Here is a 15,185-nt window from a genome sequence, read left to right on the forward strand (position 1 = left end):
TCTTTTGTCCGAACTTCTCATCTAGCCACATACAGTTCTAATGACTCTGTCGTACCATAGTTTGTATCTGTGAAACAATATCCACCATGGATCGGTTTCTGGACTAACGGCGTGGAATGATGATTTCGAGACTCTAACATGGTGTTGTGCCCTTGAAGCACTGGTAATGGGTTGTGTGGGTCACTCATAAATGCTACTGGTCTTTTAGCTATGTGATTACATAAACTGATACGTGTACATAAACTGAAACTTTTAGCCTAATGGGTAAAACTCCATAAAACTTAGAGAAAAATTCAACATAAACTCCATTTACCACTATATAGTAGTTTTCTTAGACAATATGTAGATTCAACTCGGGTGATGCTTCTTATGGTACTAGTTTACGTCAAAATTTTGTTCAATGGTTTAAGTATGACTGCCGTTGACAAGTAAGCTTAATGCAAGGCAAAATGAAAGTTACTGCTTAGTTTTGTGACATAGCTTAATTTACAAAATGTTCTTTATGAAAGATTTGTTAAATTCTCGAAAACCTCAGCTTGGAAGCAAAACGGGGAATTTCCTTACGTGGGCCGTATTAGGAAAGAGAAAAGTTGAATATAGGCTGAAATTTCTGATTCATCTTAGGGAAAGGGGATACTGAACGGTACTACCCCATATCAATGCAGCGTTCATACAAGACAGTCTGTTATTGTTTACTAGTAAGTCTTGGCAATTATCAGACAGCCAGTCAATAAATATTCAAAATTTGCAAATACAGAAGAACAAACAAGGGAACGTTAAGGTCAACATAATGCACGTAGTACTAGTAATGAAACATGCTTATGTAATTTTCTGAATGAAAGTTGGCAATGATAATATACATGACAATACCGCATTGCAGACGATTCAACAGGAAGCATTCCGTTTAATTGTATGAAGTCTCAGACGAAAGGAAAGTGTTGTGTTACGTATAGTTCTCATCTGTGAAAAAGTAAAATATATGTTTGCCAATCAGAAAATATTGTCTCCGAAACTAATGTTCTCTAAACTGAGGTCACCACAAAAGTTGATGTCAATCTGAAAGAGCTCCATTAGAGAACTGTAACCGTAGAGGAGTTTGCGAATATACAGGGTCGTCTTCAAAACTGACTTTGGGAAGTAAAATCTACGGTTTTGAATATAGCAGACATTCTCATCGAAGTAGTTTTGGAAAAGGATTCCGGCAATATATGCAAGAAAATCAGTTATTTTCTCCATATCAGGCAGCCGTCATTATTTGCAGCTGGGGTGGGGGGGGGGGGTTGGGTTGGGGGGATGTCGGAGGTGGGTCACTTAAAAAATTGATCAATGAATCAATTTCTCAAAATTTTTGTCGCGAGAGGGGGGCACCCCCACTCGCGCTCTCCCCTTAGGGGTGTCCTACGTCATTTTCTACTACTTAGGGTAAAACAACTTGAAAAAACCTCTCAGATTTCACCAGACTGCACTGTCGCGCTCATCAATTTCTCAATTTTTTTCCACGCAAGAGAGGATACACCCCCGGCCCTCTGGCACTCTCCCCCTGTCAGATACCCCAGTGAAACCCCTGTCATGATACCCATCCAGATTCTAAAAAAATACTATATGGTTTGGTATTTGTTAGAGCGTGAGCTTTTATTTCTATATTTTGTTGTGACCTTGAATTTCACTTTGTTGATTTCACCTTTTTAACCGTCATGAGCTAACTGATGATAATCTAGCAGGGTAAACCAGGATTTTAAAAGTCTTTACTATTGCTGTATTTTTGTACATTTTACAAATATATGTATTGACATTTAACTTTTTTTAGTTGGGGGAGTTAGTCAAAGAGGGAGGGGGGTTGCTCAAAGTCATCATGTTTGGCGGAGGGGGGTTACTCGAAATTTCGGAGTTTCCAATGAAATTCTGAGTTCGACCCCAAGCCGTAAATTATGTTGGCTCCCTTAAGCACTCTGTTACGTTCTTTCTCTGTCTAAGCAATCATCACACAACAAGACAAAACTTATTAAAAGCTAGCAAATGCAGAAACAATTGACGAAGTAAGGACGACATTATATAACACAGAATAATATAAATTTGTGATCTCGTATTGATATTTTCTGATTTTCTGCATTGTATTCAAGAGAGAGAATATAAATAACAGAAATGCTTTGCAGACGACTCGACAGGAAACAATTCCATTCATGGTATGTTGTCTAAATAGAATGAAACTCTTGTTTTTAAATAGTGTACCGAATCACGTGACATATCTATCTGCATAATAGTATGTACGACAGCGTTTTTATTCTGGATAAGTTTGTTCATCATAACATTTGTAAACTTAACGGCAGACAGAGTGAGCATAACTTCTCGCCGTGACGGGAGCAACCTCAAGGAAGAGAGGTAAGCGAGTTGTAGAACTTACAGATCAGCACATCTTCAATAATATATTGGAGGCGGAAGGAAAACAACAATTTTTTTTTTCAAATCATCGGTGTTTGTGCGGATGCGTTCCGGTGTGTACGACAGTGTGGATAACAATTCCTGGTCCAATTCCTCGGTCTCAGTAAGGACAAGACGCGAGGTCCATTTCTTGACAAATGTGATATTGGAATTAACCCTTTCACCCCCAGTTCCCTGTATACAGGTCCAACTTTACCATAGAAAACAATGGATTTGGGACAAACCATGGTGGTGAAAGGGTTAAAGTAGAACACGCCTTGGGAACAGATAGTCGGACTCTCAAATTTCTACAATTCTGTTCTGATCTGCCGCTTGTGGGGGTTATTTTAAAGCTCTTGGAGAATTACCGTGTTAGTTTTTCGAAAATACAAAAATAAATTTTCCCCCCATTTGTTTGGCCAGTTCTAGACTTTGAACGATGACCCCCAATTTTTATTGTTGATTTGGTAAGAGGATGGTTGTAAGTTTTGGCAAAAATTTAACTCTTTTACTTTCGAGGCGCATACTACCTTAAGCAACAAAAGCTGTAACAAAATATAAATGAGGAACGGGATGCACCCGATTATCCATGACTTCAGGAAAAAATTGTGCATTGACATGTGGCAACAAAACTAAACTGTGCGATCACTTACTTTTCTAAGATTTCCACGAAACAGTACGTACAATTTCTTGTGCTTAGCAATTGCACGAAATTATAGTGTTTTTAAAACGATCTCCAGAACCGATAAGCGCGCTGAGCTCAGGTTTTCATACAATAAACACGTAAAGAAGACAAGTTCTGTATGATCTACGTTGGTATAGTAAGCCAAGTCTTTAGCGATATAAAATCACATATAATATCATATTGGAATCCAAGCTATGAAACTATACTTTTGTATAACGGTTTTGAAAGCCTCGGTGTTTGAATGAAACCGGAAAGAATTATGGAAGCAATAAACATATACAGTCGATTCAGTTGACAAATAGTCTCTTAACATGCAAAACAACCGGATATAACTTCACTGAAATAAACTCTATTAAATAATATGAATAAAAGTGATATTTACCGGCATTCCAATGTTATTCAGAGTATGTACCGTGTGAAAGTAGTCTGTGAATGATGAAGGCCACTTTGTCTTATTTCAGACATGTTCAGACACTGTCTGTATTTTTGACAGACAGGTAAAGGCATTTCGTCATCTACATAAGCTTGGCAATCATTATTTGTTACCCACGCTTCTGAGCACCATGTGCCGAGGTACATAACATCAGAGAGCTTGGACGTGAGTGAAACTCTTGTACCAATGAATGTAATTGTGATTACACTGAAGTGTATGGAATAATGGTCAACGTGTATGCCTCCTGTTCGTAATTGTCTTCATGTCTGTACTTTAGAGAGGCGTTGCCAATCAAAGTTGATTAAGGTAGAACGCGCCTCGGGGACAGATATTCGGACTCTCAAAGTTTTTTTCAATTCTTTTCTGATCTAGCGCTTGTGGGGGCTCATCTTAAAGCTCTTGGTGTAAGAAAACCTTTTACCGGCTTAGTTTTTCGAAAATCAAAAATTTTACATTTTCTCCATAGAATTAACACAGGGATGGTGGCTATTTTGAATTTCAAACATCGATAAACCTTGAGTAATTTGTTTCTCTAGTTCCAACATTTGCACAGCGACCCCGGTTTTTATTCTTGATTTTGAAAGAGAATGATTGAAATATTCTTTGAGGAAAGTTTGAGCAAAAGTCTTTCACTTTCGAGGCGCTAACTACCTTAACAAGTACACATCAATGAGAAAGAAAGCCCATTCCACTGAAATTAACATTAGTTTGCACATCTAAATTGTACGTGAATGTGTTACGTCATATGCTTCTGCTCTTAGTTATAATATTAAGAATATATCAAGAGCATTCTCTACCCTTGAAGTAAAACATGCAACTATTCCCAACATTTTTTATAATGACGTCACTCAACGATAAATCAATGCCACGAAGAAAAACTGGGCCGCGTAAACAACGCGGGTGACCACACTGCATTTCTGGGGTGTGGGCGGTAAGAGTAATAACGTTAACAGTATTCTACGAATTCTACAAGTTTTTAGGTGATTAAAATAGATTTTATATGATGGATATGATTTGAACAAAATGTGTGTTAATTTCATTCATCGTCACGGTTATATTTAAAACCTTTTACTTGTACTCCATCATGAGTGATTTCTAAACCAACCCAACTGTGACATTTACATGAAGAGACAAAAGTTAATAGCAAGACCTGTACACTCTCAAATTCATCGCTTTTTCACAAATTATATAACGATGAAATTACACAGAGATATTATTCTCTAATATTTCGACTCGTGGTGACACTGTCATTACGTCACTCGTATTTTCCTTCGCTGAACGAAGAAAATAATTAGGGAATAATATACTAATGACATGCACAAGCTAAGAATTCGTTATTTTTTGCAAAATAAAATAAGTTTTCCATGACGCTTCCGCGTTTAAACTTTTGAACTACTTTTAGGAATAAATATCAGTACGCCGTGCACAAGTTGTCAATCATTTCCAGTAGTCCGTCGTGTGCGTTAGTGCTCACGTTCGTTCGTGTGGAGCAAATGACAGCTCTCGGTCTACACGTAGGGTACCTTCCGCAAAGTTATACTCTATTTCAAAGATAGCATAGTCCTAGAAATTTATCACAGACGAAGATACGCTATTTTTGGGAACAAATATCGACTGAATCTCGACGGCGCGAACACTGTAAACGTCGCGCCTGACCCTGTTTGCAATGCGTACGGAACCCACGGTATACGCGACCAGCTTCGAGTTCGTTGTTTCCGCAAATTATTCACGTAATTCCTTCGGAATATACAGGCGGTACACTCTTGTGTTTACATTGTTCTGATTAGTAATGTCGTAGTCTGTGAAAATATCGATTTCATCACATGACTTTTGATCGTGGGAGAAACATCGGCCACCATGTTGTTTGTTTACATATTTACGAGCACACCGAAGATCGACAAAAAAAAAAAGGTCCGACGCACCAAAATTGATGACGTAGAAGCGGGTTGTCGTTACGTAGAACGACCAGAGAATAAATCCCGTATTTTTTGTTCGGAGACGACAAACTTGGCTTGTGCATGTGATGATTTGGGTCACACGATACGTCTGCAAAACATGATGAAGTATACATCGCACCATGCAAATCTCCCTATAACTGTGTTTCATTTGAGTATTTTGATCATACCATTGAATTTTCTTGACAAATTGTACGCTGCAAGTATCATTCTACTGACCAGAGAGAGAGAGAGAGAGAGAGAGAGAGAGAGAGAGAGAGAGAGAGAGAGAGAGAAGAGAGAGAGAGAGAGAGAGAGAGAGAGAATAAGCCGACCAAAAACTTTGATTGCTTAACGAACTTCAAATTTAAATGAGACCAAACAAGTGGTATATAAAAAGTTTAAAAGTTTGCAAGTCAAAATATCTATCCTCGAGCGCATTGCGTTTTTGTTAGAAATGTATAAGAAAACCGAAATACGATCATACTGGAGGCTCTGTTCACGTACATTGTCATGTCATGAAATCCTACACGAAAATGTATTTCTTTTTTTCAGAAACATGGAAAACGCAAACGATGAAAAGGAGATCAGAGATCTTACGGGAGAGGGGGAATCATTAGCCGTAGAACAGCGGCTAAATAGGGATGGGAAAAAAGAACAAGAAAGCGGCAAGGTAGTTGAAGATGTTCCATTTCTTCCTTTTCAACTCGAAGATCGCGGTCATGTCATCAACTCGCCTGAGAGCCAGGAAGATCCAGATATGATGTTTGGCATAGGTAGCTGGCGGCCGCAGTGTCTTCAGATATTTGCCGATTTCAAATTCGCATTCTTTGTTCTCTGCGTAGCCTCCTTCCTGTTAACAGTCAACTTCAGTGTCTTTCTGAGCGGGATGACGAGCATCCAGAAACGGTACTCCCTGGACAGTGGGTTGATGGGACTCAATGCTACCTTATATGAAGTGTCGTGCGCGATAACGATCGTGTTCGCATCTATGTTCTTCAGTCGACCGGATAGCCACCGTCCTCGGCTCATTGGTGTTGGTATACTCCTCGCGGCTTTGATTCAGGGTTCAGTGTCGTTGGCGCATTTCCTATCGGGCACGTACAAGTACTCGACCGTAGTAATTGGAACGAATGACACGACCATGTGTTCGGGCAGTTACAGCACGTCATCGGGTGACATACTCGGTAATGCGAGCGACACTTGCTTAACTTCTGATGATAACGAAAGGGAAAGTGTGCAAACGGCCGCAATCTTGTTACTTGCTCATACTTTAGTCGGAGTGTTCTTCACACCTCTTCTTATTCTGACTCCCGCCTACATAGACGATGGCGCCAGTAAACTGAAAGCCCCGCTCTACCTAGGTAAGCTAGTTGCTGATAACAAAATAGGTGCTGCTTGAAAGTGTTTACGTAAACTGTATTCAGACATTGATCAACCCCGATATCTTGTTCAAATAGCTAAAGTTTCAAAGAGGTAAAACTCTATTAACCACATGCATCGATCATTTCTTTAGAATACAGAAACTGAGTATAAAAACAAACAAACACTTGAATAAACCTAATAAACTGTTTTCTTTATATCCAATTAGGCATTTATTATACCATGTTTAGTTTCGGACCAGCGGTTGGATTCCCCTTTTCATCATTGTTTATTGACCTGTATGTCGACTTCGATCGAGTCAACATGTCCAGTATCGACATAGACCCGTCCGACACACGATGGGTCGGCGCTTGGTGGTTGGGATTTCTCGTTAACGGCGCCCTCCTGCTCGTGGTTGCCATCCCAATTACACTTCTGCCGAAGAGATTTCCTCAAGTGCGACAAAAAGATGCCACCACAAGTTCGGTAGTGTCAAGTAAGGATGAGGGCGACGCCAAAGTTGCACGAGAGGCTATGAGACGCATTAAAGGTAAAAGTAGAGTATTGTATTTGCCTTGTTAAAGTTTTCCGAAAACTTACGGTGGCGTTGCACAAAACAGTATATTTTGCCTAAATTCACTTAGCTTCGTAGATTCATTCAATGTTCATTAATTTTATGGTCAACTTTTAGCTTACAAGCAGTCGTAAGTTAGGCGAAATGGATAGTTTTTGCAACTTTGTGGAAGTACCCGATTCCTGGGTTCCTTTTTGCTCGTTTGCAACATGTCAATAAAAATTATCTGCTCTCTCGATTTGTCAAACTTTCCTGAAATGTTCACATGCATAAGTACGCATGAGCCTTTTGAGCTTTCTTTTACACTCTAATATCATGTTAAAATATAGATGTTGTTCAACTTGCAAGCAAAGCTTGCATGTGTGTAATTTCCCATACTATTGACGACTATTTTAGTTCTGTCAACTCGTCTGTCTAAAATATCTTTGGTATTTTTTGTGATTGAATATGAATACAATGTAATTGGGATGAATATGTTGTAATTAATGAAATATAACATAAAATTCTAATAAAAGGGTCAATACATAAGAATAATTGTTGTCTAATGACTTTTGTTTATTTTCCCAGAATTTCCATCGGCGGTTCGTCGACTCTTCACCAATGTGCCTCTGATGTCTGTATGCCTTGCCTATAGCATTGAGACCGCCATACTTTCTGGTGTGCTCACGTACTTCACCAAATATATTGAGGTGCAATTCCAGGTCTCTGCCGCAAGAGCAGCATTCCTGACAGGTCTTACTGCTTTTTTAACATTTCCATTGCACTACACTACACTACACTACACTACACTACACTACACTACACTACACTACACTACACTACACTACACTACACTACACTACACTACACTACACTACACTACACTACACTACACTACACTACGTTATGCTACGCTATGCTAAACTACACTACACTACACTACACTACACTACTCTAAACTACGTTATCCTACGCTACACTACACTACACTACACTACTCTACACTACACTACACTACGTTTTGCTACGCTATGCTACACTATCCTACACTAAACTACCCTACACTACGCTACGCTACACTACGCTATGCTACACTACACTACACTACACTACACTACACTACACTACACTACACTACACTACACTACACTACACTAACTACACTACACTACACTACACTAAACTACACTATACTGCACTAAACTACACTAAACTAAACTGCCCATTGCACTGCAATGCCAATTGCCCATCGTAGGCCAACTGTGTATATTACGTCAACCCGTTCGCAAGAGAGTGAAAACCAGAAGACAACTTAAAGGATAGAGTCATTACAAGGTATATTTAATGGTTTGGTCTTTGTTATTAATTTACGTGTTCAACACTTTATTTCTTACTTTTTACTATACCCTTAAGGTGTTGTTCTGATACTCTCAACATCGCTTGGCGTTCTCGTCGGTGGCCTGGTCATGCGGTACTTGAAACTATCGCCATTGTCGACAGCGAAAGCTCTGGTGGTATTAGGAGTGGTCAACGTGTTACTGCCGATCCCGCTGCTGTTCTTGGCCTGTGAGCAAAGCACCTTTGCAGGGTTATCAGTTCACTACTCGGACATGACAAATTCATCAGTTGGGTAAGAGATATTCTGGATGCTCAAGGGGCTTTTAGAAAAAGGGTGTCCTGCGTGGTATAAATACAACTTTGCGATCGCTTTCTTCTCTTTCTACAGTGCAAAGATAGGCCGAACCAAAATGTCAAATTAAAATAGATTCGGTTTTTCAAAATTCCAAGGTAATTGTTGAAAACGTCGTTAAGAAGAAGAGGGAACAAAGATCTGAGGTTGACAATATTAGCTCATGTTCACAGTCAGTCAGTCTATCTTTTATTTGTTTGATTTTTTCTATCATTTTGACAGGTTTTTGACAGTTGTTAAGGTGACAAAGAAAAGTTTGCCGAAAGTTATTTGGCATAGTTTGTCAAATTCTGTGTAATTTCACTTCCTTTTAGAAACAGTCTCATCGTCGACTTAGGTCAATCCAATCTTGCATCGCAATGCAATTTGAACTGTGGTTGTTCTGTCACCGAGTACGATCCAGTGTGCGGCAGTGACGGCCTGACGTATTACTCGCCTTGTTTCGCAGGATGTACTGAAGCCATAACCACAAAGGTACCCGTTGAGATTAACCTGAAATAATATGGTCTAACATGAACACACGATATGAATAGAAATCACATATAATGAAGAAATAGAAGGAAACTAACTCCATCTACGAAAAAAATTAAATAATTCACTGTCTGAATCTCAATTCGTCCAAAATTACTATAACTGTTTTATATTTTCTTGACACATTTATCATTTACCATACATCAATACAGACTTTTGAAACATCAGTTATTTCGCCATCCGTCTTACCTACGTATGACAAGTGATCGTATATTAGTTTGTTAAACTGGATGTTTGACTATCGGTGTTTCTTAAAATGGCCGTACTTCTCGAAATACATGTTAACATTTGCATAAATACTTTGGACTTGCAATGACGAGCATATGAATATTTCTTGGGGACACTTGTAAAAGAAAACAAAGACAGTTTTTCATACAAATAAACTGACGGTTTTTTTGCTATTTCCATATGTAATAGGGCACAGGAAAGCATGAACCATACTTTTACATGTTTGTTTGCTCAAGAGAATGCAAACTGAATAGAAAATGGGTTTCCTTGTTATAGTAGTCCTGTGTTCACTCTAAGCAGACCTATTTTTGTAAAGATTAAAGCTTAACGTGACTGTAATGTCGGAATGCTAGCACTTGACGAAAAGACCCTTTTGCGTTTAATATGATATTGGCAAAAAAAACCTTTCAAATATTATGCTAATAGAGAAATCATCAGCTTGTCTCCCCCTTATGTAGCAAAGCGTTAACTTTCGAGTACAGTGCACGGATGCCACCTTTTAATTATTGCTATGAACATTTGTTCGGCTTTAATGGCAACAAGAATGCTGTTAATGAGAAGTGCTTCTGCGTCACTCGCAAAAACTGTATATTAGCTTCTCTTCAAGGTGATCGTCTCTTCTGACATGTGTTTAACCTCTGTTTATGAGTAGACCACAGCATTGTCATGGATATATATAGTCTGAGCTGGGTCAAATTCAAAAGTACCGATTTTCTGTTTCAGAACTTCAGCTCCTGCAGTTGTGTCGGTCCTGCGGCCAAGAAGGAAGGGGAAACTGTCAAGGAGGGAATGGCTGTCGGTGGGATTTGTGAAGAAAGCTGCGGGGGAATGCTGGAGATATTCATAGTTATCTCGTCTGCAGCGAGTTTCATGTCTGCGCTACCTGTCACCGCGTTCATCGTACTTCCTTTACGGTGAGTAGATCTCTTGCCAGCTTTATCGTCTTTGTGATCATCGTCATTGTGAGTTAAAATGACGCTCAAAAACTATAGACCTGAGAAAATCAAGTGCCCTCTATTTGTAGCAGGAGTCTCATCCAAACGGAATTCCTGTAAATCAGTGTATTTACCCGTCTTAATATGTACCAGTCCGTCATGCAGATCAGACCCTTCCGAAAAGCACGCTAAATTTAGTCATGCGCGTGCTCATTGCCTGACCGTATAGTCATTTTGTGATAGTAGGGAGAAGAATTTCAGCATTTTCAATTATGCGAAAGGGTTTTCCTTTTTCAGCGCTGTTGCGCCCGAGGACAAACCATTTGCCGTCGGTATACGACAGTTCTTCGCCCAAATAATCGGTAAGGCAATTCAATAACTTCATTGAAATCTTGATGTAAAGGAATTCGAATGTACCTGGGCATCAAAGTAGCACAGTTGAGGTGCAAACCGTGTTAGATAAATGTGTAATGTATTATTATCACGACAGAGACTACATATAATATGCGATATGCATATGTAGGTATCGTAGTCTATGTTTTCATCGCAATATTCTTTTGGATTTATTCCAGCTGAATTCTGGCAATTGTTGAACAACACTACTTGCTTCGGGCAGATCTCCTTTAGTGCATACTTAACGTAATGATTGAAAAAAGTGATGTTTGGAACTGTGAAATATTTACTTTGTAAAAAGCAAGAAATATTAAACAATAAATTAATTAACTTCTAGTTTTGTACAACTGGTGGATAAAACAACCCTTTAGGAATATGGTAAGATTAACAGAGAAAAGGAAACCATCAAAGCAATGCAATTTCGTTTTATATCAATATTTCTTTCAGGCTGGATGCCTACGCCCCTTTATATGGGTTACGTCATCGACTCGGCGTGTTTATTCTGGGGAGTATCAGAATGTAGCATTTTCAGTACCTGTTGGATGTACGACCTCTTTGACTACCGATTGAAAATGTTGATATTCCAGATCGTGTTCAAGATCTGCGCCATAGCAATGTATCTCATCCTCTGGCTGTCTCTCAGGAAACGAGAAAAGTCCATGAAATTGCAAGACTCCGCAGTAGATTCCAAGTAGATTCCAGATAACATGACCTAAAGTGGCTGAAAAGCTGAGTAGCCACATAAAATCTGCGGGAACTATGTCGTCTAATTGTATGATATCACCTTAAATTAAGCAACGTTTAAGTAATCAATTTTCAAATTATATCATTTGGGGCGGAAGAAAGTTTGTATAACTACTTTTCAAACTTTAATTACGATTACGATTTATAGGGAATAAGTTGAATATATTTGTACAGGCTTTAATCGTATGTACATGTAGATAAGGTTCTAGGACAGTTACCACCCAGACTAACACCCCCTAGGCAGCCACAATGGTTACTGATCCATTTCCTTGATATTCGGCTGTCGATATACTTCTGTATTTTCATAGCAAAACAAGAAGTTCTTTCTGGAAACCTGACACCCGGAAAGTTCTGGCAATGTAGATTAAAATTACTATGATGTATATTACATTCTTTGTCATGACTCATCGATTTCATTCTTGATATCGGGGGAGTGGGGGGGGGGGGTCAGGTCTTTTGGCGCAATGGATATCTTCCTATCAAATGTGATAATTCTATAACTGAAGTCATTATCGTTCTATGATTATTTTGCCCCGACACCGAGCTTGCCTGTACGATTAAATCTAACGTCAAAAGAGGTATTCCTTTTCGAATCAGCTGCAAAGATTTGAGACATGGAAAATAAACATAGAAAATAAGCACGATGAGTTAGTGCCTGGATTGCTAATTACATATGATACCACAAATTATCTGCTGGATATTATCGGTACTAAGTTCGCCGAAGTAGCCCGAAAAAATTGATAAGCAAAGCATCCATTCCTACCTACATACATACCTACATACATACCTACATACGTACCTACCTACCTACCTGCCTGCCTGCCTACCTACCTACCTACCTACCTACCTACCTACCTACCTACATACATACATACATACATACATACATACATACATACATACATACATACATACATACATACATACATACATACATACATTTTCAGTATTATGTTTCAAGATGGCGATTTCTATGGGTAAAAAAGTCAGCTTAATCTAAGGGATTTGGAATCGTACCTGATCTTGATATGAGAAAGCAGGAGGAGTTATCTAAATTAAAGGGATGATTGTAGGTGCTTTTGCTTTTTTATTGTAGTTAGCAGTGTTCGTCCCTGAGTTTCCTGGCTTTCATTAATGAAGCACCGTCCTTGGATCAGCCGGTCGTTGGAGGGGCGGTAAATGACGATATAATACAGAAAAATATATTATTTCATTCAGACTTTTCATCTAGACTGTTGTTTCACCATTGTTTACATAACTATCACGTGAAAGGTACTTTGCATAACCTTTGAAAAATTCGTTTTCCCTGTGGTTTGTTTCAATGCTTTGAGATATGTGGCTGAAATTTGTGTGAATGCTGTCCTGAGGATCTTCGACAGTGTCTCAAAACTCTTTAAAGCCTCCAAAACAATTTTTATGCCAGAAAAAACTTCCAGAGCAGTGAATTTAACCCTAGTTGATCCTTTAAAATTGTGCTCCAAAAATAGCAAGATATAAAAAATCTGAGACACAATTTGGAATAGCGTTGTGACAGCTTGCATTCTAGCGAGTTTTAGTCAGATATTTTGAAGTACTGAGACAAAAGATAGGGAAAGGGAAAGATTATGCAAGTTAGTTTTCATGTGATAGTCATGTAAGCAATGGTGACACTGCGGTTACCGAACGTTTCCTTCTATCAAGGCTTTCAGAAAATGTATAACTTATGGGGATTCAGAGCTTATTAACCACCATAGAATTTATTGTTACTTTTACAATAGGGAAATGAGAAATGCCTAGCTGTTTGCTTTGTAAACAAAGAATGTACGTATAATGCCCGATGTTTTGTTGTCAAGAATTGTGGCAGTGCATTAAAATCCATTTGGAACAAATGTTTTCTCGATGGTCTATGAAGGAACAAAAATTATAATAAAAATAAATATAAAACCATTATCCAAGTCAAATACGACACTTGACACATTTTGTTCATTTCGAATTTCAACCTAATTTCAGAAATAGCTTCCTTGTCAACTTTGATCACCTCAAAATATTTATCGAAATCCAATTTTGACTACGGTTGTTCTGATACCGAGGACGATACAGTGTGTGGTAGTGACAGCATGATTTATAACTCCCCATTTCCAAGGATATGCTAAAGCCTGTGGTTGTATTGATCCTTTTCCCCAGTGCGAAGGTGGGGGGGGGGGGCTGTTGGCGGGATCTGTGTTGAAAGCTGTGGGAGAAAGTTTGAAATATTTAAAGTGCTCTCGTCTGTCGCGAGTTTCGTGTCTGCGTGCCTTTCGTGTCAGCGAATTCATCTTGCTTGCTTCACGCTCAGTGGACCACGCACCACAAGCAATGGTCAATCCACAACTCATGCATCAGTTTTCTGCTATACTTAGAAAAAATCTGACAAAATAAAGAAACTTTTTGTTGTCTATGAGCATATAATGCAATTCATTTAATCACTGGTTAGAAAAACACGAAAGTCTCTCTGGTCTTAGGTGAGACAAGTCCCTAATTTGTAAGAAAAACATATCAAGGGGTTGTAGTCTTGGCAGAGACGGATCACTAGTGCCAGAACGTAGATTGCCAGTAAATGACCTCTTTCAAGTAAGCATAAATGCAATTGACCGCTGTCTTTCAAAAGACCAGAAAATCTTTCCTGCTTTTCTGAACACTGATTAATTGGGTCGGCAACTTTAATGTCTGGCTTATCAACACGTTCTTGTGTACTTCAAAAGAAAACGTGTGTGATGAACATGCAATTATTCACAGTCTAGATGAAGGACCTGTATATTAAATCAAAAAGAAGTATGTTGTCTTCTCTCACTGTATGCTATGGCTTTTACACGTAGCAATTTAAATTGAGAAACACAAAATTATCAATATTCAAACTATATAATTCAAAGTGGAAAAGAGTTACCACTTTCGAACTGTAAAGACTTTTTACATGGAAGCCATTTGTAGGGATTAACTCTAATATTTTTGTTCTGTCTGAATATCTTACGTACCATTTATCAGAGCAGTGCATGCACATGTACGTTATAATGGATTGATTGATTGATTCGCACGATCATTTAATGAAGAAGCTCTCAAACAATAAGCCCTCCTACGTGACGTTTAATCTTATATATAATACATATATTTGGTATTAGTTATTCATAAAAAATCGATTGCCGTCTCTAATGCTGTGCCAGAAACTATTTTTTCTTCAAAATTGGTACTTGACGTAGTTTATCAGTTGTCCTATTCGTTCTGTTAAGGTCTTCCAAAAACTATAGTTATTTAATTTGTCACGCA

General features: G+C 38.6%; 1 protein-coding gene across 1 annotated transcript; it reads left to right on the forward strand.

Moving 5' to 3' along the window:
- The first annotated feature begins 2,240 nt into the window (after positions 1-2,240).
- Positions 2,241-12,294, forward strand: LOC139116006 (solute carrier organic anion transporter family member 2A1-like). The gene is made up of 9 exons (XM_070678496.1): positions 2,241-2,379; positions 6,026-6,834; positions 7,062-7,382; positions 7,974-8,138; positions 8,799-9,015; positions 9,390-9,549; positions 10,558-10,748; positions 11,067-11,131; positions 11,610-12,294. Exons 2-9 carry the CDS (start codon positions 6,030-6,032, stop codon positions 11,855-11,857), a joined length of 2,172 nt encoding a protein of 723 aa, XP_070534597.1. The 5' UTR covers positions 2,241-2,379; positions 6,026-6,029; the 3' UTR covers positions 11,858-12,294.
- Positions 12,295-15,185: the final 2,891 nt, after the last annotated feature.

This window comes from Ptychodera flava, chromosome 17, assembly GCF_041260155.1.
Source record: "Ptychodera flava strain L36383 chromosome 17, AS_Pfla_20210202, whole genome shotgun sequence".
NCBI lineage: Eukaryota > Metazoa > Hemichordata > Enteropneusta > Ptychoderidae > Ptychodera > Ptychodera flava.